Genomic DNA, 23,480 nt, shown 5'->3' with positions numbered 1-23,480 from the left:
CAGCATCCTCCGCAGTCTCGCGCTGTGCTCATGCTTGCAGTTGGGAAAGCACCAAAGCTGTCATTGGGCTTCCGTGCGTCACGCAGCTCATGCGAATTGGTGATGCAAGTTGCGATGAACTCCGACGCCTGGCTCGCGCTTGCGCTTACACGTACTTGACGAAGCTTGGCTCCATCTTTCGGCGTGCTGTCCAAAGGTCTTCGATTGTCAAGCTGAGGACCCGTTCGCCCGTTTGACTGTTGACACGGCGGCTGACGGCTTCAAATACAGCTTTGACATCATTCTCGAGCGCCTCAACCTCTTTCTCAAAGTCTTTGTAGTCGTCCCATCGCTCCTTGTCAGCCTTCAAAAGTTCGAGTAGGTCCACAGTGCAAGGTTTTCTGCCGTTTCCAAGTTGAATGTCGATTGCGAAGTTGTACATCCCATTGTACAGATCGTCGGGCATGATTGCGTCGCGGCCGAAGATCTGGAACTGGATGTTGCGGACCATGGCCAGGCTGCTGGGCTGCAGGCTTTTGATGAAGCGATCGGAATCCTCGTCCCATTTCAATCCGTAACAGCTGACGTGTTTCAGTGCGAGCGTGAACTTACAAGTCTTGTAGAACATAGGCAGTGCCTCTTGGCGGACCAGCGAAGACGCTCGAGTGAGGGGAGGCTGGGTAGGTGCGAGGAGGACATTGTTGTTGAATTCTGACATGTAGAAAGCGTATACGCGGTTCCGAAGCTCCGGGGCAAGATCCATGAACTTGTGGAATGGACGCTGCGCATCTGCATGTTCAAGAGCCGTCCTTAGCTTGGTAGCTCGCGCTCTGCGAGATGACTCGACCTCGAGACCTCGAGCGGTAACGAATTTCTGGAGCTCATCGGTTGTGCAGGTGAAGTAGCATGGACAGCCTTGATCGGATCGCTGGAGGTACGTTGCAAGGGAACTCTGGTAACTGTGAGAACGCGGAATGTAGTGGCCGACTGCGTCGAGTCGCTTGACTAGCTCAGCCTTGGAGACTCGAGCATAAGTGTCCTGGCGCCAGTAGTCATTGAAGCAGTCTGAGATGTCTCCCCTGTCTCTGTCGCTGCCTTTGATGATCATGTCCTCTGGCGATTCGCCAGGAAGTGTTTGAGCCATGACTGTTGTATCGTGCCTTGTTGAGTCTTTTCTGCGTTGAGTTGTGAAGAGGGTGATTGAATTGACAGCCAAAGGTGGCTGAGTAAGGGAAGTGAATCAGGCTAGACGACGGGAGTGAACAGTAATCCACTGTCACGTGAGTTCATTCTGACTTCCTGACATTTCTTCTACGCACAGAATCTCGCGAACTCTCATCTCAGGTAAACCAGTGCGTAGTTGTTTCGAGATGCAGCTACGCTGCGCTTAAAGTGCTCTGGAGGCTAGTAGTGGCCCAAGTTCTCAATGTCTGGGTCGACATCTGGCATTCCAAGCTTCACGTTGCTCCTCATCCTGCGCACAGCCAATCTTGACATGCCGTAATAGCTGTCGGGTGAGAGCATGGGCGCTTGGGGTGTTCTGGAAGAGACAGACGGCACAATGACGATGTTGCTCAGAGACATTGTAGGAGCCCGAGACTTGGCTAGCAGTATCCGTAAATCCTTTCATGTCCTCCTTGGGCTTCTGTGTTCTCCTCATACACTGTGGTCACGTTCTCAGGTTTTTGCCACTGGTAACACTCCTGGTTTTCGGCTGGCATATTGACCGGAGGTAGATGACCACTTCGCTTGTTGTAATGTCCGAGATCTTGGTAACAAGCTACTGCCGATGTTCAGATGTTTTCGTTGCTCAAATAGACGCCTTGAGCTGCAAATGCACGCAATGAGATGAAGTGAAGTAGAAGACTCCAAAAGTCCGACAGCCTGGAGGTTTGTTTGATGGCGTCCGTGTGGGGGCTTACTAAGCTGACCTCAGGCATCAATTGCATTCCACTCCACTCCTCGAACGCGAAACAACGCGTCCAGTCTGGTTTTGATCATCGTACAGTATCACATGAACATGGACCGTTTTTCCTTGCCATAGTTGTGTCCGCCAGACTGCGCGACGAGATTTCACTCACGATGTCTCTACCATCCGCCAGGCAGGTTCCTGCTGCCACTCACACCGGAACCAGCTGAAGAACTTTAGCTGGCGCGGCAGCAGCAATAGTCGAAATGCCGCATCGTGCTCCCGTTAACCAAACCGCTTAGTCTCAGCCCAAGGGAACCTGGTACGCACCCTGTTCGGGAGCAATGACCCCTAAGGAGACTTCTCAGTCGAAGCCGAACAACTCGGACCAAAATACCCGGAATGTCCGAAGGTAGTAGCAGCAGCATAAGGACGACCTTCTCCACGCCTCACAGTAGATTCTGACCACAGGTGCCGCCTTCATACATTCCACCCACCCCAAATGGCATCGAAATCGGTAGAAGCTACGCTGACCTACTTCGGTAAGCCCCACCCCCGCTGTGGAGGCTCCGGCCACGACTAATGAAGAGAAAGGAACAACGACGTTTCGGTTGGACATCAATGGTCTGACCATATTCCTCGATACTTGGCTGGAGCGATCGAAAGCCCACAAGAAATACATCAACATCGACGATGTGGAGAAAGCCGATTACATTTGCATTTCTCATGCCCATTTTGATCAGTAAGCCCATCTGTCCATGCAACAGGTTGATCAAGATCTAAGAGAGATGAAAGCCTGCCTGGAGCAGACAAACTCGCCATCAGGACAGGTGCCCGAGTTATTGGAAACCCGGAGACGATTCGAATCCTTCGTGATGCCGGCGTACCGGAAGATCAGCTGATATGTGTCGCTGGTGGAGAACGAGTTCCTCTGTTTTCGAAAGAAGTCTGGTCAAAGGCAGCCGAAGGCGAAGGTCTTGCACCTGGTCCGCGTTTTCCAGGCGCACCTCCACGCCCAGATCCTGCTCTCGCATCTGCGGCCGTCGACATCTGGCCCTCGTTGCACTGCTTGATCACTCCCGGTTCGCACAAAGATGAATTTGATCTCACAGATCCACAACCCAAGCCTGCCAATGAATGGAAGTCCACTCTCGACATGAACTATGCCATGCGATGGGGACTCCTCCGACTAGGCAAAATTCTTCCGCCTGAAGCACAGCAGGACCCTGGCATGAAGGCCATGATAGAGTATTTCGAGGATCCAGAGAACAAATTCTCCCACTGCGATGGTGGCCAGCTGATGTACAACTTTCGCGCCGGTGGCCCGTCGCATAATGCGAAGGCGATTCTCTGGAACGCACATCTGGGGTGCTATGATGGAATCATGAAGACAGTGCGGCCAAAGCCGGATGTTGCTATTCTCGGAGCTGCTGGAGAAGTGAACTTGAATGGTCGGCCTTACGAAGGCAGTGCGGCGGATTTTCTTGTCGAAGAGTGTGAATGGCTAGGATATCCAAAAACTGTCATTTGGTGCTTGCACGACGAGAGGTATCCACCTCCATTGACAAAGGCTTCCTGTGAGATCGCGCTAATTAGTCAACAGTCCAATACCACCATATCGATCGAACACATCTGGTGCGAAGGACTTGATAGAGAGCAAGTCCAGGTGCCGAGTATTGGATATGGAGCCAGCTCGAGGCTACGAGCTCTTCTGATATATTGCAATCCAATTTCTCATCCAAGCCCTCTAAGGTCAAAATCAGCATTTGAATGATAGACTGATACTCGGAAACCGCCTACTATTCTACCATCTTAGATCGGTCAACTCTTTCCCGACCACGTGTGACAAAGCGACCGACCACAAAATACAGAGGGCTACCTCAGTTCTCCAGCTCAGGCGGGACAGCCGGCTGTATGTCAACAAAGACCCCAACCACAGCATACACAGCCCGCAACAGCAGTACCCCAAGATTGATCGCACGAAACATCAGCCTCGTCGTGAGCTTACCGCTGTCGAAGGCATGCGACAATTGACTGCTTTTCCGGACCCATGGGAAGACCCTTGGTATAACCTGCCTTTCGCAATCATTGCATGCTTTCCTGATTCGTGACTCAGGAAGGTAAGATGTCGATTCTTCGGCGAGTTGTTTTAGGAGCGGAAGCATGACGGATGTGTCCAGGATGGCTTGGTTGCCTCCCATGCCTCTGTGGAGAGCGTCAGTCGGAGACTGTTCGCGCAATGATGGCTACGGTGTGTGCGACTTACCGTCCTGGAAGCATTGCATGAATCGCATCTCCCAACAACCACACACGAGGATGTCCGCGTTCCGGTATCTCAGGGTTCGCTACTTGGTCTCTGCAACCTAATGCAGGTTCTGAGCTCTCTCGTGGGGTGAAGCAGTAGATGTCTTCGCCTTTCACTGCGTTCATCGCCTCGGTGCTAGAAGTTCGTCAGCTTCGATTGCAGGAAATCTGAAGGAACATACTAGTAAGGTGACCAATTGGCGATCTTCTTTCGCATGAACTCCCACTTCTCCTCGCTTGAAGCTGAGGCAATGCCTTCTGGAACGACTTTCGACAGGAAGGTCATGACGAGCATGCATGAAGACATCTCATCGTCGACAGGTATGTCTTTTTGGTATTGGCGAATGGCTTCGGCATTGGAGGTGTCGACTTTGTCTGGCAAATATGCTGCGATCGATCAGTACGACAGCCCACGAAGAAATTTTGCGGTGGTACAACTGCGAAGCAAAACTTACTAGCCCAAAACAACACCATCTCATCATCCATTGTTGCAAGAGAAGTCTGCAGAATCTCATGACTCATGGTCAAGAGCTGTGCAGTCTTCAGATCACTCTTGACGATAAACGAGATCTTGTCGTCCATAGCTCTAAGATTCTTGAGTCCAAGCGTAGCATTAACCTGTCATATTGTCAGTCACAGAATCACACCAACTCCAGCAGGCAGTTTCCTGACCCTCGAATGCGACCCATCGGCCCCAATCAAAATATCACAGATCTCACTCGTCCCATCCCCAAACACAACTCTCACCCGTTCCCCATGATCCTCCTTCACAATTCCATACCTCTCAAACTGCTTCTCGTACACCATCCTCCCCGCCCTCTCAACCGGCTCCGCCAAAACATCCCTCAGCACTCCCCGGTTAATCGGCGCACTCTTGGGATAAGCCGGCAACTTGCTCAAATCACAAAGTTTCTCAAACCCAGTCGAATAAATCACAGGAGCCAAATCTCGTTTTCCTCCGTGGCGGCCCATTTTGCTTATGACGCGGGAGAGGACTTCTTGGGGGAGACAGGCCCGCATGCCGATTAGGGCGTTTTCTCCGAGCCGGATTTGGTAGCCTTCGCGACGGCTGTGTTGGGACATTCGTTCGTAGACTTGGACTTCGATGTTGGATTGCATGAGGCCGTTGGCGAGGACGTTGCCGGAGAGGCCGCCGCCGATTATGATGACTTTGAAGGTGGACATTCTGGGTGGTCGGTGTTGATGAAGAGTGTGCTGAAATTCGAAGTCTAAAGCAGGTTGTAAGGTTCTGATCGAGAGTGCTGTGGTAATTGTCAGGAGTCCCGTCAGGTATACTGTATATTTGGTCGGCGATGGTTGCAGGCTCTCGAGCTAAACCGAATATTGAGCAGGAGCAATGCTCAAACAAGCTGGAGAATTTCGATGAAATGGAATCTGATATGCTCGACATCCAGCCACTTCTCTCACCTGCTCTTATACATGCATTACGCTCTGCAGTCCTCCAGGTAACAGGGGCTAGGTGAGGCGGTGTTGTCGAAACTGTGCAGGGTATGAAACATCTAAAGACCGAATGCTGCCGGCAGCAAGTGCCGGAGCCCTAAGCCCCAATTCCCCTGATCACTCTTTCTGTGCGATCCCTGCTTCGTGTCGTACTGAACGGGGCAATGCAGCTTGCCAGCTCTCGGTTATTCCTGCACCGTTTGTGAGATCACGGTCCCACGAATCTGGCCGCACAATAACGTGTGGAATGCACTCAGACGCGTGCTTGTCACAGATCTTGGCAAAGTGCTCGTATTGCTGTACGAAGAGCGTGTATTCGTTTGCATACAGTAGTTTGCTGTGAGCAACATCTTCAGAGATAGATGTCTTGCTCAACTCTGCGGGATTGTAGACCAGGGGCAACATCTTTGCTTCAGCTCCATCGCTTGCGGCAGCCGGCGCCTTCTCCACGGGTTGATGCATGTAAAACACTTCGCCTTCGAATCTGGCAGCCTCCGGAGACTGCTCTGTGCTATCGGGAACATCATTAGATAGAACTTGTTCTCGAGTAGACAACGACTGCCAGCCTTCGAAGTACTCGTTACAAGAATGCCTTCTGACGAGGATCCGCCCAGACTGGTAGTAATACCGCTTGACTCACACCATTGCGTAGCGATAGCTTCTGTAATTCGGTGTTGAGTAGATCCTGTGCCGCGGCGATAACACCCTCTCCGCCTTTACATCTCGTCCCAGCATAAGTGATGGGCCTGATGCCAATCGAAAGGTTATCTCGCCTGAGGCCATATCCCTAAGAGGGCTCGAAAAGCGCTATCTTCACTTGTGCACAGAATCACCAGTATTGAAATGTCGAAACCCTGCTGCAACAGCTTGGCGAACTTCTTTGCTGCTATCGGTTGGGAGTGGGCGCGTGTGGCCTTCGTTCCGTCGCATCAAGGAGCCTGTGCCGAACACGAGACGTGGCACCTCTATCTCATCGATGATCTTGACCGCAGCGACTTCATATGTCGCGTCTCCAGGTTCACGCTTGGTGGCCGCTCAAGTCAGATCCGCGGCGCGTGGCCGAGCTTTACGATGGCGCGTTGGAGACGCAGGCATTGACGGTGTTTCGGAGCAGCAGTGAAAGTCCATCACGCCCATGGTATTGCGCAGCAGTCTGCCAACCACGGCAGATGGGATCGGGGACTGGGAGTATATGTATGTTCCACAGAAGTTGCGATGTCTTGGACTCGGAGGACGGGTACGCGCTCGGAGTCGGAAGCCATGTTTTGCCTGTCGGGACGCGTCAGGGTTGTTTGTCAGTGCTTAGGGTTTCGTGAGACAAAAGTGGTGGGACGACGGTGAGGTGTCCGAAAGAGCTCCAGTCCCTCTGATACCTCTTAGGGCACATCTTGGATATCATTCAATAATGCTTGCGAGCTTTTGAGTTGTTCGGTTGACCGATGCGTCCAGTATGACGGTATCTCCGATTGATGACTTTCTGGAAAATGTTGAAATCGTCGGAGGCGTGTGTCCTCTCACATAGCGTCCACTCCATCTTCGCAATGACAGACGACACAACATCTTCAAAATCGCTCCGTTGAATCTGCTTCTGTCAATACCGGCTCATGGAAGGTACATGTAGCTGAACCAATAAGACATCAAAGTAGCGAGCCGAGAAGAAGTGAAGTCTGAAGTGGAAGTCTCGATGCCCCTCCACAACTCCGTCATCGGCCATGTTCCGACGACATTTCTAAGCACCAGCGAAGAACATCCAAACACATTTCCCACAATCCGCCACACGACATCTCTGCACCTCAACGACACGCCGCAGAGATGTCACTGAGCGACATCAAGAAGATCGTGCTCGTCCTATCGGGCAAAGGCGGCGTCGGGAAATCCAGCGTCACCACCCAGCTTGCCCTCTCGCTGTCCCTCCAAGGCCACTCCGTCGGCGTCCTCGATGTCGATCTCACCGGACCTTCGATACCCCGATTCCTCGGCATAGAAAACTCGAAAGTCACGCAGGCGCCTGGAGGTTGGCTTCCGGTGCCGATACATGAAGCAAGAGAGCAGCAAAATGGGAGCAATGGCGAACAGACAAATGTACAAGCAACGAGGGTAGGGAAGCTGGGAGCAATGTCCCTCGGCTTCCTCCTCGCGAACAGAGGCGATGCAGTCGTATGGCGCGGACCGAAAAAGACAGCCATGATTCGACAATTCCTCACAGATGTACAATGGGGACAACTCGATTACCTCCTCATCGATACTCCACCGGGCACAAGCGACGAGCACATCTCTCTTGTCGAGACACTACTCAAATCTGCGACACAAGAACAACTAGCCGGCGCAGTAATCGTCACAACCCCACAAGCAATCAGCGTCAGCGACGTCAAAAAAGAAATCAACTTCTGCCGAAAAGTCAGCGTGAAAATCCTCGGAGTCATAGAAAACATGGCAGGCTTCGTATGTCCGAATTGCTCCGAATGCACAAATGTCTTCTCCAAAGGTGGAGGACAAGCCATGGCGCAAGAGTTCAACGTCGATTTCCTTGGAAGTATTCCTATCGACCCGATGTTCATTCGCCTAATCGAGGAAGGCAAGCGACCGAGTTATCCTCAAGGCACGATTATCCAAGGACGCGATATGCAAGCTGAAGAGGAAGCGAGTACGGAAGGATTGTTGGTAGACAAGTATACTGCTTGCTCTCTACAGCCTCTTTTCGAGACGATTACGAAAGATCTAATTACCAAGATCGGAACATGAGAGCTCGCCCGCTTCTCTGAATATCCGCCCAACGCCGCGCTTGCGAAAGACCAGCTCCATGAAGAGCACTGTACACTATACAAGATTCGCATCACGACCTGTCCAAGTCCTATATGCAGTTGAGGCCCAGCAGCCCACAATCCCTCCGGGTTGATGTGGTAGCTGTGGAGCTCCGTGTGCTGGATGTCGGAGTTGGAGTTCGTACTACCACTGTCGAGATACAAGATGTGAAGTTGTTCGGCCCAACGTTGCAGTACGTGAATGTCGAGGTGGTTGTCACTGTCGTCACTGGAAGGACTGTGGTGAGCTGGGAGTAACTCGTGCTTCGAGTTGTGCTAGTCGTGATCGACGCAGGCAGAGGTGTGACGGCGACCGTCTGTGCACCGCCCGATGCTGTGCTCGGAGATGGAGCATTATTGCCACCACCTTGGTTTCCGCCAATACAGTTGAGACCCAGAAGGCCACAGTCTCGCGAAGTTGAGCTACTTGCGGCTACAGGTGGGGAATTCGACGCTGCGGTTGGTGTCGAAGTTGGAGCGTTATTACCTCCACCTGGGTTGTTGCCACCAATGCAATTGAGACCAAGGAGGCCACAATCCCGACTAGTTGAGCTACTAGCTGCTGCTGGGCCAGAAGCGGATGTGGTTGGGCTCGCACCTGGAGGATATGCCGAGATGGCTCCACCAGCACCTGTTGAAGCTGAGGCGGGCGCTGCAGTAGATTGCGAGCGAGTTGGACCACAGTTCAGACCTAGCAGACCACAATCCTGTGATGTCGCCGAATTGGCTGGCGGCAGCAATGTCGGCAGCGGAGGCAAAACAGCTGTCGTCGTAGTCGTAGTCGTCGGAGCATTGTTGATCGCAGAAGCCTGCCTCGTGCTCGCTTGAGTAGGAATTCCAGTCACAACCGAAGTACTCGTAGCTCCAGAGCCATCATTGATCTGTCTTCCAACCAAGACCACAGAATCTGCGATAGTCGATCCAGTCGCTGAGTTGCCTAGATTGGAGATGAAGACACATTCGTTGTTCTGCTGCGTCACTGCCTCGCAGTCTTCCATGACAGAGCACTGAATACTGCAGCGAATGATGTCCGGCACTCCTGGCGCTGCTGGCACAGCCACAGCAGCCTGTCTTGCTCGATGCATAAGTGACTCTCCTCTCGCAGTGATGGCGCCTCCAGCATTGATATTTGAAGTAACATTCGTACTCGCCGGAAACGTAACATTACAGAAAACCTGATAATTCGCTCCGGAGAAGTCCGTATATGTCAATCCGTTTCCAGCCGGACAATCCAAGTTCACAGGCGCAGCGCCATCTGTTATCAAGCTCGGAGTTCCGGATCCGACACTAGATTTGTAGAAGCAGAGAGATGTTTGAGCGTCGTAGCTCACGCCGGAACAACCTGGAACGAATGCACAGGAGTTTGCGCAGGAGAAGAGGTTGGGTTGAGGGGAAGAGGCGAGGTCGTAGCCGATGTAGTTTGTGCGGCAGCGGATTGTGAAGGCTTGGCCGGAGGGGGCGACGTAGCTGAGGCCGTTGTCTGCGGGGCAGTTGAAGACTGGGCGGCGAGTTGAGGTGGGGAGGGAGAGTTCGGGGATGGTAGAGCTTGATGCTGCTGCTGCTGATGATCGGGATGATACAAGGCCTGGAAGGTTGGTGAAGGGGTTGCCGGGAGAGCTGAGGGAAGGTGCGCTGAGCGAGGGTACGCTCAATGATGGGGCGCTGAGTGATGGTACACTCAATGATGGCGCACTGAGCGATGGCGCACTCAGCGTTGGTACGCTGAGTGATGGTCCACTGAGAGATGGTGCACTCAGTGATGGCACAGTGAGCGAAGGCACGCTGAGCGACGGCAAACCAGATGATGGAACGCTGAGTGATGGGATGCTCAGCGACGGTACAGCAGTCGTCAACGGCAAGCCAGATGGTACGGAGATGCTTGGCGTTGACAGAGGCAAAGTCGGACGGACTGTTGGAAGACCAGACAGCTGCGAGCAGATATTACCCGTAGGTCCGGCGAGGATGGCAGACACTATGGAGTCGTTGCCCGAGAGGCCAAGAGCCGTAAGAAGGGCATTGACATTGCAACCCAAGCCGCTGATGATGGATGACAGAGCATCTGGTAATGGAGCCAAGGCTGTTGTGACTGGCAAGGCTGTTGGCAGTACGCCATCCAGCAAAGACGTCAAACCTGGTACGAGGTTCGTGAGGTCGCTCAGTGGCAATTCGGAGGGAAGAGGCAAGTTTGTAGGCAGCAATGTAGTCAGACCTGGAATAAGGTTGGTCAGGTCGCTGATTGGGAGCGCAGTTGGCAGCGGCAAGTCTGTTGGCAGCAGTGTAGTCAAGCCCGGGATAAGATTTGTGAGTTCGCTCAATGGCAGCTCAGTCGGAAGAGGCAAGCCTGTTGGTAGCAATGTAGTCAATCCAGGTATGAGACCCGTCAGATCGCTCAACGGGAGCTCAGTCGGTAGGGGCAAGTCTGGGTTGAGCAATGAAGTCAAGCCAGGCACCAAGTTGGTCAAGTCGCTGAGTGGAAGTCCCGTCGGCACGACCTCGCCCAGCAGGGATGTCAGTCCTGGCACCACATTCGTCAAGTCACTCAATGGAAGTCCTGTGGGTATAACTTCGCCCAACAAGCTCGTCAGACCCGGAACCACATTCGTCAAATCGCTCAGAGGGAGTCCTGTAGGCAGCAAGGATTCCAATCCAGGCACCAAGTCTGTGAGAGGAGGCAACGCCGTCGTCAATTGCAGAATGTCCGACGGAAGAGGTGGTAGGCTGAGCGGCAAAGACGGAATCGGGAGTGTAGGCAGTCCTGTTGGAATGGTCAAGCCGGCAGGTATGGACACTATGATGCTGCTCGCGGAGTCCAGTAGAGGAATTGGCGACAAACCTCCAACAATGTAATTGAGCAGTCGTGCAGCACTGATGTACCCTCGAGCAACCTGGAAGCTCTGAGCGACGCTGTTCTGCAGGTAACATGTTCCTGGGCCATCGCCATTGGGTGTTCCAACGTAGTAGAAGGCGGTGCAGAAATTTGCTAGACCGGTCACACTGGCTTGATCACATTCCCGGAAGCAGTCGTTGAAGGAGGATGAGGCGACTCGAGTGCCGAAGACATCACCAGTCGAGGCGCCATTGCAGTTGAGAACATAAGGTAGTCCATTTTCGATGATGACCTGGCCATTGTCTCGCGGGCAAGCGAAGGAGACTGGTGTTTGAGTTGGGAGCTGTGAAGTTGGCAGGACGGCTGATACGATGTCCAAAACTCCTGATACCAAAGGCGGAAGGGTAATCGATGGGATTGGCACCAGTTGCGATAAATCGGGCACGAGATCGGTCGGGTTCACAATCTCTGATAGTAAGGAGGAGACATCGAGCGGTAAAGTGGGTGTAGGTAGTGCGTCGCCAATGTTTGAGATTAATGACTCAAGACCGGCTGCGTTCGTGGGAACAACCCCGCCGATGTCCGATAGGAGAGATGACAGTCCGCCAGGGAGGTTGGTGGGAAGCACATCGCCAATCTCAGACACCAGCGATGATAGTCCAAGGTCAGGCAACCCAGTTGGCAATGTCAAAGGCGGTAATGTTGTCAATGGAATACCGGGTATCGTCAAACTGGCAAAAATCCCCGTATAATCCGGCGGAAAAACAGTGACCGTGACGGCATTTAGACAAGCTTCATCAAGTCAGTATAATGTGGATGAAACTTTGGTGTACGACCGAGACTTACGTGGTAACCCAGTGCCGTCCACCCCACCGCCAGCAACCAGACTGGCTTGCGGTAGTTGTGCTTGAGCAAGTCTTGCTGTGAAAAGAAGGGACAAAAAGAGATCTCTGGCCATTGACTGGCCAGGTCTCAGGGACACCAAGCCCGAGAACATGGTGATCACCAAAGCGGGTCGAAAAGGGAAAAGAATGAGGGCCTTCCACGGCAACGATCTGACACTTTCGTCGCTGAGGAGAATCCCGCTCAAGACGGCAAGTTGCGATGGTGATGGAGATACTGAGAACGCGTTTCCATCGCGACGCCGAGCAATATGAACGTGAAGCTCTCTCAAATCTAAAATTTGTTTGTGTTGATGGTCACTGGCAGGCATGAGAGTGTGGCAACAAACAAGATTGGGCATTTATTGTCGGGCCTGCATCTCGACCTTCGATCTGTGCGTTGACTGATTTGGATTCGATTCTTGTTCTCTGTGTATAATTGGGATGAGCAAGGGGTCAAGGACATCTGCAAGCTCACATGGCTCTGTCCGACCTTGTACGAGTACGAGTGCACGAGAATGCCGCTGCGATTGGCAGCAGTCGCAGTCATTCGGGAATCGGCACAGAATGTCTCAGTCGCTGGTGTCAGCGATCGAGTTAGCCGTAGGTGGTGATAATATCTGTCGTGAGCAGGAAGCTTCCCTCAATCCTGGTGTGCACCATTGCTGAGTGTGCGAGTCTGCTCGTGGTGCAGCGCAATTTGATCGCAGTCTGCCTACGTTGCATTCATGCTCAGTGCTGTGCAAACCGCAATCGCTCCAGAGTGTGTCTCATTGGATGCCGCGTGAGGTCGGCACAGCTCGGTAAGCCGACACGGAGAGTCCGAATGTCAGCATTCCTCGTCGTGATTTCTGTATGCTTCACTCTCCCGATCGACCACGCTGGAATGCTGCAAAGCTCGGCCCGGTATGCGTGTTGGCCGTGTGTCCATCGGCGTGCCCGAGTGCTAGTATATTACCGGATTTGAGGACTCGTGCTTTTGGCAACATTACACGCGGTGCATGGCCCATTCCAAAAGGTGCGGTGCGCACTTGCACTTTGGATCGCAAAAGAAACGTTCTGGCCAGAGCAAAAGAATGCAACATCTGCATGCGCTCGGTCAAGGACTTGAACCAAGATCTTCCGCGTTCTCGTCGACGCAGCGAAGACGAGCGGAACTGTGTGTGGTGTTAGCCTCAGCTCGGATGCACCGGAAATCCTAGTGAGAACTCACATCCTAACCACTTTGCCAATCAGTTCGATCCTTCTGTTTTTGTAGGGGGGAGCCGATGCTTACATTGGACCAACCGAGCTCACCGATGGTCAGACGTCTTGTTTTCGCCATTGTATAGCTTCAGCAGTGGCCAAGCGCAATCCAAGTTTCAGATTCGCAGAGTTCCTGCTACAGTGTGGACGGCTTCGAAACCTGCTTTTTGACTCCAACTAGCGTGAGCTTGCGTCTCTGCCGCGATCATCGTCCGAGTCAACGAGCGTTTCGTTAGCTGAGTCAACTTCGGGCGCGTTGCTGTCGCGATATATCCAGAACTGAACAAAGACCGCGAAGTCCAGGAAGAGAGTGCCCAAGCTGCCGATGAGCCAGCTCAAGTTGACCAGGATGTATCGGCCATAGATACTTGAAGCCTCTCCGGGCTGGCATTGACTGGACTGCCAATGGCCATGGCGGTGCCGGCTGCAGATCGGGTTGAAAGCAAAGATGGAGCAAACATAGGTCAGGTTTCCGATGCATGCGAAGAGGAAGAAGAGCGCGTTCAAGCCTTCGGTAGACTTCCTTCGGTAGTTGAGCAAGAGCTGAGGAACGCGACTGCCGAGATACAGAACAGCGCAGATGTAGCCAAAGACTTGTCCCCATGTGCTGAATTGAAGGCTGTCGGCTTGCTCTTTCGCAGGATTTCCGCGCTTGTCCTCGGGAGTGGATGGAGTGAGGTAGTAGCCCGCAATACCGGCTAGGACAACGAGCAGAATTGCAGTGCCATTGAACAGAACTGATTGAAGTAAGGTCCTTGGCTGATGTGGCTTGAGCGCATCAGCGTCTTTGGCGTTCTTTGGTTGTGCGTGAATTGGCACGGCTGGCGAAGAGTGCGTAAAATCGAGGCTGGCAAGGCGCTCTCTGAAAGCAGAGCTTGAGCGAGCGCGCACTTCGACATCAGCCGCACTCGCATGCCTTCTCGTAGGGCTCGTATGGCCATTCGCAGTTCCATTAGAAATCAACGGCGACCTCTCCGTAGGCCCTCCAACACCATCCTCCACCGTTCCATTCCCACCCTTCACAGGCTTCGGATCCCTCAATCGAAAACCCGTATAATAAAAATACTGCGCCAACAGCACAACATCCGCCAAAGTATAATAAATCGCCAAAATCAACATCGTAGCCAAAACATTTTGCAGGACAGCGCCAAGAATATTGAAGATATCTCCGAGAAGCCAGATGATGATGAATTCGACACTCAAGCCTTCAGCAGAACTTCTTCGGAAATTTTCGATAATTTGAGGAGAGAAGACGACGACCCAGCAGGCGATGGAAATGGAACCGCAGATTCCCGAGATGGCTTCAATGTCTACGCTGTAGCTGCCGGATGGCGGAAACATTGTCGCGAGGTGTGGCGGACGCGTTTCGCGTCCTGTGGGTGAAATTTGGACCTCTGGCTGTTGATTGCGGCTTGGGTTGCTTCAGAGTGAGCGCGTATGATGAGCAGCAATAGTAGTGATTTCTTGATGTGAGTAGAGATGATGTCGTTGGAGTCACCAACATAGTTTTCCTGGGTGCACAGGGTGCGTTACCTAATAATGATCCAGGCACGAGTCAATGCGGCTCAAATTTTAGGTTGGCAACTAGCGAATTAGGGCCAAGCAGGTACGATGCAGCTGCAGCTGCAGGCGATGAGACACGATCACGCGACACGGTGTAACATACGAAGCTAGAAGGAGAAAAAAGAACAGCTTATGCATACTCAACTACGCACTATCATCGCTATGCTAGAAATGCGCCATCATCACTTCATACCCCATTGCTGTTCTCATCTAACAAGTCGTTCCACAAAGCTCCCGGCTCCAGGAAACCATGATGAATCACACTGACCAACCAGTAGTCCTTGCGAATGCGCTCAAGTAGCTTGCTGCTCTCCGATCCGGGCTTGTAAACCCGTTGCCATTCATTCCATATGCCAAAAGCTTCCTCACACCAAGCTTTGAATGACACCGCCTCGATAATCGTGGGGGTAATGATCTCTTTGCCCGTGAAAGTGCCCCAGGTTACCGGGTTCACAGAGTCGGTATCGTTGCTGAAGAATTCGTGCTTTGCGTTACCGGCAAAGTATGTGATCTGAGGGTTCTCGATCAGTCTTGTCTGCAACTTCTGCCATTCATCATTTGGAATGAAGAACTCCACGAAAGGCTTCTGGAAGATAAATCCGTTTCTAGGACCCCATCCGAAAACAGGATCCGTAGATCGGATGCCGTTCACTGCTGGCTGAGAAGCGACAGTCCACCATCCTTTGTTGATCAAGCTGAGAAGCTCGTTCTTGATCGTCAACGTCTCCGGTTGTAAAGTTTCCTCAGACCAAGGCATGCTGTCAATCTCGCCCTCGAGATGTCGACGGAAACATGCTGAGATGTCTTCCACAGACTTCGGCTCGCCCCATAGCTTCCTGGCCTCTGGCACGCTGACATGGAGACTGACACCATATCCATCTATCTGCCCGTACGCGGGCGATCTCGCATCACCCCATCTGCCGTTGGGGAACTCGTCCCAGGTGGCTTCCCGCCCCAAAGCGCCTTCCCCTTCTGAGATGGCAAGAGTGTTGGCGCGGCTGTTGATCTTTTCTTTGGGCACACCAGCTTCGTCATCAAACGCCTCATAAGCGGAAGCAGGTCGATTACTGCTCGTACTTGATGCCCGCGTATGCGATATGATGACTCGATTCCGAGGATTTGAATTAGCCATTGATGACTTCCTGCGATGCTGCTGCTTCTTGGCGTCTTCGACAATGACAAAATCATCTGTCTCCTCTACCGCAACAGCTTGGTTTTCCAGATTTAGCTCCACCTCCGGCGTAGATGGTGGGATGAGATCATTCCGTTCCAGAATCTGCGTGACCACTTTCTCCAGGTTCAATGTGTAGAAGTGGAATCCGCGAGGGCCTGCAAATTCGGAATGCTTCATCGTGTCCACAATTTCACTGAGCACATCGACACCTACTCTCTTGACAGCCTCGTCATCACCCTTGACTGCTTCAAATCGTTTGAGGATCTCCTGCGGCAGCGCAGCGTGACTGAGCTTCGTCGTGCGACGCAGGATCTGGTAGCTCTGCACTGGCATGAGACCAGGTATGATTGGTATCTTCTTGAACAGGCCCGACTCGTGCTCTCGCAATCGCTTTTCGTACTTCTGGTATGCGCCAACATCGTAGAAAAGTTGAGTCATTATAAAATCTGCGCCAGCCGCCGTCTTCTCCACGAGATAGGGCAGGTCATGCTCGACAGATTGATGTTCTGGGTGTGACTGGTCTGAGTGTCCCTCTGGGTATCCTGCTACACCAACACAGAAGTAGTCGCCGTACTGCTTCCGTATGTAGCGCACGAGATCTACAGCCCATGTGAAGTCCTTGTTGCTGTCGTCCTCACCAGCATCTGGCAAGCTGTCGTCCCTGTATTCATCACTTCTGGGTGGATCACCACGCAGAGCCAGTATGTTTCGGATGCCCAGCACTTTCGCCTGGTCCAATGCCTCATCAATGAGTTTCCTCGACATATTCGTGCATGTCAGGTGCAAACATGTTGTCAAGCCCAACTCCCGCTGCGTGACCTCTGCCAGAGCCAGCGACTTGACAGATGTGCTGCCGCCAGCACCCCATGTTACATTGACGAAGAGCGGGCGCAGCGAATGCGCCATGCGCGAGAGGCGGGCATTGAGGTTAGAAAAGCCCTGCTGGGTTTTCGGCGGGAAGAACTCGAGCGAGAAGTAGGTGGCGTCGGGCGGGAGGGCGGCGATCTTGTCGGTGAGTTTATCCATTGTCGCGGTGGAGCAGGAGGAGATGTCTGCTCGGTGTGGTGGTGGTGGGCGGATCGGGCATGATGTAGTGGAACAAAGTGAGGTTCCCGAAGCGCTCTATCGACACAAGTGCCCACCACACGCACGGCACTTGCACGCCATCATCAAAGACCGGATCTCGCCGGTTTTAGGCGACATGGCCTGCTCAAACTCTTCACTCGTCATACATTCGAAGTTGCACACCATTCATCAACAACAACAGTCGGTGGCAGCACAATGGTATAGAAGGGACTTCGCCATGGATCCGGCTAGGTTCTACAGTAAACGAAGACACGCTCTGCACAGCAACATCCAGGGCGATCATCTCCCGACAGCAAACCCATCTCTACACGGGTAGAACGAGCCTAGTACCAGTATTTGCGACCTACCGAGTCGATGAGTATCTCTGCGAATAGATTGCGCAGTTGGCGCTGTCGTCCAGATGTCACTGCGCCATGTCGAAGCGACAGAATGGTCAAGTTCGCGGCCAGAGCAGTAATTGGCAAAAGAGCATGCGATTCAACACGACGTCGAGCCGAATCGCTGAGACTGAGCTCGACTGAACTGGCAAGTCCAGAATATACTGCACATTGCGAAGTCGCGTCGCCAGACATGTTGTCACTGATCGAAATATTCGTATCGTAGTCCGCAGAGCCAAGCCATTGCTGAAGTTATAACTGAAGAAGCGAAGAGCCTGCGGGTTATTTGCCAGAGCGAAAGGGACATCGATCACAGATACAAGCGCTGCCCGTGTTCTGGAAGAAGTGATGTATGAAGGATGTGCAATTTTGGCTCACTTCGTCACAGGGAAAATCAGTGATGTGCACTTTAGCGTCATGGTTTGCTCATTGCGTACACCACATGAACGGGCCCAGGCCAGCACCCTTATTTTGAAACGTACCTCAGCTTACGGTTGCACGCATGACGCTAGCCTGCTGAACAAGGGACAAACGAAGAGGCACATGCACGCGTGGCACGTAAGGACACCCAGGCGGCTCTGAAGAAGCACAGAAAGAGCTAGGTCCATTTCTGGCGAAAGAGCTCTCATTTCAGAGCAGTGTAACCGACCTGACATGGAGACAATGCGTTCATTGCTGGTCACTGTGAGCACTTATCGCGGCTATCATCTTCGATGAGCGTCGGAAATGGGGCACCGGGCAACTGCACGCGGCCCACGCAAGCTGTGCAAGCAATATAGACGGCTGCGACAATGCAAAGGCGATCATATCTCGGTCGCATGACGTGCGGCTGAGAGTCGCTGATGGCCTTTGTTGATGGACCACAATCGATGGGTGATGTGGAGGGGCCGAATTGTGTATGCGGCGAGAGCACGCGTGCTGCTCCAAAACAAGATGGCAGTTGTTACGTTGAAGGAGCATGACAAGACACTGATGAGCGACGAGCCGCTGTTTTTGAGGAATGAGTCCTGACAACGACGTCTTACATCAGTCGCAAGTGTTGTACAGGGCATCGTGATTGGGCGCCATTACGATAAGATCGAACAAGCTTTCCATCTTGCCCGGTGGGCACCTTTCGAGGACCTTACGCACAGCTTCGATATGAAATTTGTGGGAAGCTGGAGTGGATGGCCGGTTCCGCGCCCTATGTGGAACAGCTGGACACATTTTTCTTGGTGAGCGGCTAATGAGTGTGACGGATGACATTGCCGTTCGGTAAGGCTGTTGAACTTGGCGAGCACACGCTAATGGCATGTTGGTGCTACACGATGCGTTATGGCGTGACTGTGTCCGGATGTGCTACACGCATCAGCAATGAGACTTACCACCATGACACTGGACTGCTGGACAGTAACAATTTGCGTCTCACTGGCGCACCGAATGGCGGGCGAGACACTGCCTACCTCGGCTCGCTCGGTTTCTGCATTCCAGGATATGTGAAGAAAGTGGCGCCCTGGGTCGACTAGTTGTGGTGCCACGGTGCGTAAGGAAATAAAAATCTGGACGGAATCTTGCGTCGTCAAGCATCACGAGCCAAGCGACGTGCCATCTCCCCTAACTAGTTAGGATTCTCCACACCAACGTTCCGACTCGTCGGTGCTTCGAACGTCAGCGGGACTTATTGCAGATCCACACTGACTTCATCTGCAAGACAGCTCCTCCTGCGACCATTCACGTTACTCTGAATGCGATTGTGCGAACGTACTGTATACAATATGCGTTCGCCAAGCGATTATCAAAAGTCTGCTGATGTGCAGAGTTCCAGAACAATTTCCAAGAGAGACAATTGTCATGCACATGCATACCATAGCCAGACCATGAGACAAGTGCAGGGCTGAACCCTCGTCGTCATGATTCGAAAAGTGTCGTTGCCACGGGCGCAGAAAAACGCCCACCGTTGCAGAGCCGCAGGGTCTTCAGGGTGCAAGTTCTCCGCAGCCGGCGTCATGCGATCTGCAATTCATGCATGACGGCGATGGAGACTTTCCCCCTTCCGGCTCTCGATGGGCGGCCTCGTCCGTTGGGACTCACTATCGAGCCAGTCAACAGCCTGCTCACCGAAACTAAGGATCGTGTGCTCGGAACTCCTGCTCTGTCGCCTCGTCACTTTCCAGCAGTCCCACCAAGCAATCCTTCACCTCGTGCGGCTCAACCAGAGAGTGCTGGGATAGTCAGAGCTCCTGCTTCGCTTGGGACAGGTGGGTGGCGCCAATTACATCGTGCTAGGCAGATCTGTCTGCCGCTCTGACGCAGGGTCCCCGCTATACTGTTATCCAATCAACGGGGGACTGCACTCTCCCTTCCTCTGAACTGATATACATAGCTGAGCTCCCAGAGTGTTTTCTGACTAGCATCAATTCGAAATCGCACCTCAGATACAGTCAAAGCATCGCAGAGCCTCAAGACAACTTCTGTTCGTCCGAAACACCCATATCAAGACACGAACACAAGTTTCATCAAACTACCTCCACAATGTCTGCTGCCACCTATCAAACCAACGGCTTCGTCGATGCCACCAGGGCAGAGGACCATTTCGCGCAGCAATTCGATCTCTCCAACCCAGACGACGCACGATGCTCATATCAAAGGTGAGCTCGAACATATTCTCCGTTCCGTGAACATGACTAATCCATCCTCCCAGACTCATGCACCAACACACCAAGCAACAATTCGAAATGGCCACCGCCTCATCACGACGCCGATCCGCCGCTTCATCATCAACAGAGCCCGCTTCTTTATCAACTGAGTCAAGTCGAGGCTCCGTCAGCTCGACATCATCATAGTCGACCGCTTGTAATACGATTTCAAGGACGCAATTACACACCACTCTTGTCCCACTTAGCGAGCGTTCTCTTATTTCCTTATCATCTGAATGGAACTGGCGCTCTTGGACTCCACACACATCAAACATGCTTGATACAATAGCACTGGGACCTACACATCTTCACCTCACGATAACGAGCGACGTGACGGAGCATTGGGTCGGCGCCACATGGGTCGGCGTCGCATGTCATGAAGAACATCCTTATCTCGTACGAAACGCTGGAAATCTTGTTCCCACGGAGGTAAACAGTACTTCGACAATAGCGATATATCGACAGAGCTCTAGGAATGAAGTATCAGAGGGAGTTTTGATGAGGTCTCCTTTGGGGTGTTCAGATATCGGCGACATGTTTTTGTACTTCTAGTTTGCAGCGTATGCACATTCAGCGTGCGTGAAATTCAAGCATTTTTTAAACATTATCCTCGCTGATCATCTCCTCATCAACTGCGACCATGAATGAACGCTAGTTGTTGCATTCTGCGTCATCATTCATTCGACAGCGCTGCACATCTGCATGGTCGTGCCGTGTTTTTTGTCGATACGACATTATCATGGGGCAGCGTCGCGCATTCGCGAACTTGACTCGATCCTACAAGCAGTCGGCGACAAGGTAGTTGAGCGCAATTTGAACCTATGTACTACTTCGAGCCGGAATGGACGGACTCTCAGCACAACAGACGGCGTGAGCCACACGAGCATCGTGCATCGACATTCAGGTCATCGCAGTGGAAGAAGCATTCACAAGACGCCAGCACAGGCCATTCGCTGGGACGATTTCATCAGCTGAGCAGAATCACTGCGCAGCCCTTGCATGCCCCTTCCTTCCCACTGCATCTCACGCTCATGTGCGATGGCTTGCAAGTTCTCTTTGTCCAGAGACATAGAAGAGTAGACCAGGGATGAAAGAAAGCGTCCTTTGTATAACAAAGACATTGTCCTTCCGAACTTATCAAAGCCATTGGTAAAGTACATATTGCTCATCAAGCCTTTTATGCAAATTCCTCGTCTCAGCGCAATCCTAAGACGGTACTCTCAAGCCCGCTCGACGCTCTTCGATCTACATCCAAAGACGCAAGAAGACAGAGTGAAAGCTTGAAAGACCATCTCGAAAACCAATGTCTCCAATGCCGTCCCTGCTGGTCAGGAAACAAACCACGGTAAGCACCACGCTTTCATCCACATCTGACATGGCACAGTCTTATCAGGCTCAATCCGCAAGGGGCCAATCGTTCATTGGGTCAGCCTCCAAGGCGCTGTTAAAGACAATTCGCTCGCTGACCCCAACCTCGAACGTCCTCGGGAGAACGCCAACCTCCACGATCGTGGCGTTGTACAAGGAGCACACAGCAACCTACACCACCCCACCTCTCTCCTCCGAAAAGGCATCCGAAATCCTCCAAGAGTCGTCCGGCGGGCAAGTATACCTCTCTCACCATCCCAAGACTGATAAGTCCTACGTCGTGAAGCATACTGAGCCAGCTCCGCCTTCAGAACGTTCCCATCCTCCAACGGAGTCGTATGTCATTGAAAGCGTCTTGCAACCGCATCCGAACATCATCTTCCACCACGAAGCCATCCATGACTCGTCGAACCCGGGTCGACACTACATCGTTCTCGAATACTGTTCTGGCGGCGATCTCTTCAACCAACTATCGCACTGGTGGCTAACTCGTGAAACCCACGTTCCCGTACTCTTCCTCCTCCACACAATCGTCGAACTCTTTGACGCCTGTGCGTATATCCACCACGGATTACGCCATGTCGGCGGAGGAAAATACACCCAAGACCCAAAATTTCGCCCTGTCATACACAACGATATAAAGGGCGAGAACATTTTCTTGAAGAACTCCACAGATTCAATTGGTGGATTACCGTCTCTAGTCTTGGCAGATTTTGGCCACGCTCGCGTCGTAGGTGAGACTTTATACGAAACAGGAGCCGGAACGCCAAATTACTTCGCTCCAGAAGACCAGAAACTGACCCAGCAGGCGCAAGATGCCGGAAAATTAGAAGCCGACGAAGACATAACCGAAGTCTACTACACCATCAGTCGCAACCGGACCACAGCGGCAGACATCTACTCCCTGGGTCATGTTCTATACATCATGGCCGCGAACAGCGGTTTCAACAGAGAAACAATCTCGAGATGGGCGATCGGAAAAGATCCGCTCAAAATGAAAATCTCGCCTGAGTATCTTGAGGTTGATGGACTTCTGGAGATCATGCAAAAGTGTCTGATTCCTGAAGTCGAGAACCGTGCTTCTGCTGATTTCGATCCAAAGACCGGTGTATTGCCCCTTGTGCATCAGATTCGAAAGGTGAGAGATGAGATGATTCGAAAAGGTGAGCGTTTGCCTCGTGTCGAATGGCTACAGCCCCCGAGCGACTGGTCTTGAGGTCCGATGCCGTCTTCCCGTCATAGATAATTGATTGATTCGTTCCGGGTGCTTTCATGTAGGTCATAGGTAAGAGAAATGTTCTTTCGCGCTCACATCACTGTTCCAATCACTCGAATACTGAGTAAAACCATCGCTTTGCCAGAAGAAATCGAAGCTCTTGACCTGACTGAATGTACTAGATCATGCCATCAAATACAAAAGGAGCATACTTTATGTTTCCCGCATGAGGAGAGCAATTCTGCTCGACTGGTCTAGTGTCTTTTCGAGGGGTTTTTGGCACTTCAGGTCTTGTGCAAGCGAGGGTATGCTGTTCTGGCTTCGCTTCCTCGACGGTCGAGCGCTCTGCGAGATGTGAGTTCCAACTGTAGGAAATGGTATCTGACATTGTACAAAAAAACACGTCCTAAACGATGGCCGAACAAGGCATCAACACTATTTGTTTTGCCTTCAAAAGGGTGAGAGTCTAGCGTACTCATATACCACGTCAGACATGCTTGCTGTAGTGCCAGTATACCTGAAGCTCCTCCACACAGAGAGGTGACCGCCCCAGGACATGCCGCGCCCCATCAACGCGAACATCTGAACCTCGCTCGCCACTTTTTCAATTTCCC

At 52.4% G+C, this 23,480-nt stretch overlaps 10 protein-coding genes across 10 annotated transcripts; 4 read left to right on the top strand and 6 right to left on the bottom strand.

Annotated features, from left to right (window-relative positions):
• Positions 1-145: 145 nt before the first annotated feature.
• RHO25_011341 (uncharacterized protein) lies at positions 146-1,123 on the bottom strand (the record flags this gene model as incomplete). Its single annotated transcript, XM_023601814.1, has 1 exon — positions 146-1,123. One exon carries the CDS (start codon positions 1,121-1,123, stop codon positions 146-148), a length of 978 nt encoding a protein of 325 aa, XP_023450768.1.
• Positions 1,124-2,390: 1,267 nt separating this feature from the next.
• RHO25_011340 (uncharacterized protein) lies at positions 2,391-3,603 on the top strand (the record flags this gene model as incomplete). Its single annotated transcript, XM_023601815.1, has 4 exons — positions 2,391-2,430; positions 2,483-2,630; positions 2,684-3,436; positions 3,492-3,603. The coding sequence occupies 4 exons, from the start codon at positions 2,391-2,393 to the stop codon at positions 3,601-3,603; spliced, it is 1,053 nt and encodes a 350-aa protein (XP_023450773.1).
• A 165-nt stretch (positions 3,604-3,768) lies between these two features.
• On the bottom strand, positions 3,769-5,377 carry RHO25_011339 (uncharacterized protein; the record flags this gene model as incomplete). Its single annotated transcript, XM_023601816.1, has 5 exons — positions 3,769-4,093; positions 4,155-4,328; positions 4,375-4,579; positions 4,648-4,810; positions 4,865-5,377. 5 exons carry the CDS (start codon positions 5,375-5,377, stop codon positions 3,769-3,771), a joined length of 1,380 nt encoding a protein of 459 aa, XP_023450774.1.
• Positions 5,378-5,770: 393 nt separating this feature from the next.
• Positions 5,771-6,298, bottom strand: RHO25_011338 (uncharacterized protein; the record flags this gene model as incomplete). Its single annotated transcript, XM_065603398.1, has 2 exons — positions 5,771-6,245; positions 6,294-6,298. The coding sequence occupies 2 exons, from the start codon at positions 6,296-6,298 to the stop codon at positions 5,771-5,773; spliced, it is 480 nt and encodes a 159-aa protein (XP_065459470.1).
• Positions 6,299-7,465: 1,167 nt separating this feature from the next.
• On the top strand, positions 7,466-8,395 carry CFD1 (cytosolic Fe-S cluster assembly factor cfd1; the record flags this gene model as incomplete). The annotated part of the gene is made up of 1 exon (XM_023601817.2): positions 7,466-8,395. One exon carries the CDS (start codon positions 7,466-7,468, stop codon positions 8,393-8,395), a length of 930 nt encoding a protein of 309 aa, XP_023450771.1.
• A 109-nt stretch (positions 8,396-8,504) lies between these two features.
• On the bottom strand, positions 8,505-12,278 carry RHO25_011336 (uncharacterized protein; the record flags this gene model as incomplete). The annotated part of the gene is made up of 2 exons (XM_023601818.1): positions 8,505-12,073; positions 12,128-12,278. The coding sequence occupies 2 exons, from the start codon at positions 12,276-12,278 to the stop codon at positions 8,505-8,507; spliced, it is 3,720 nt and encodes a 1,239-aa protein (XP_023450772.1).
• A 1,306-nt stretch (positions 12,279-13,584) lies between these two features.
• Positions 13,585-14,748, bottom strand: RHO25_011335 (uncharacterized protein; the record flags this gene model as incomplete). Its single annotated transcript, XM_023601819.2, has 1 exon — positions 13,585-14,748. The coding sequence occupies one exon, from the start codon at positions 14,746-14,748 to the stop codon at positions 13,585-13,587; it is 1,164 nt and encodes a 387-aa protein (XP_023450765.1).
• Positions 14,749-15,157: 409 nt separating this feature from the next.
• Positions 15,158-17,170, bottom strand: RHO25_011334 (uncharacterized protein; the record flags this gene model as incomplete). Its single annotated transcript, XM_023601820.2, has 1 exon — positions 15,158-17,170. The coding sequence occupies one exon, from the start codon at positions 17,168-17,170 to the stop codon at positions 15,158-15,160; it is 2,013 nt and encodes a 670-aa protein (XP_023450766.1).
• Positions 17,171-20,118: 2,948 nt separating this feature from the next.
• Positions 20,119-20,429, top strand: RHO25_011333 (uncharacterized protein; the record flags this gene model as incomplete). The annotated part of the gene is made up of 2 exons (XM_023601821.2): positions 20,119-20,234; positions 20,288-20,429. The coding sequence occupies 2 exons, from the start codon at positions 20,119-20,121 to the stop codon at positions 20,427-20,429; spliced, it is 258 nt and encodes an 85-aa protein (XP_023451249.2).
• Positions 20,430-21,657: 1,228 nt separating this feature from the next.
• Positions 21,658-22,866, top strand: RHO25_011332 (uncharacterized protein; the record flags this gene model as incomplete). Its single annotated transcript, XM_023601822.1, has 1 exon — positions 21,658-22,866. One exon carries the CDS (start codon positions 21,658-21,660, stop codon positions 22,864-22,866), a length of 1,209 nt encoding a protein of 402 aa, XP_023451248.1.
• Positions 22,867-23,480: the final 614 nt, after the last annotated feature.

Source organism: Cercospora beticola, chromosome 7 (assembly GCF_033473495.1).
Source record: "Cercospora beticola chromosome 7, complete sequence".
Taxonomy (NCBI): Eukaryota; Fungi; Ascomycota; class Dothideomycetes; order Mycosphaerellales; family Mycosphaerellaceae; genus Cercospora; species Cercospora beticola.
The sequence above is the reverse complement of the archived record's forward strand: the minus strand, read 5'-3'. Positions and strand labels throughout refer to the sequence as shown.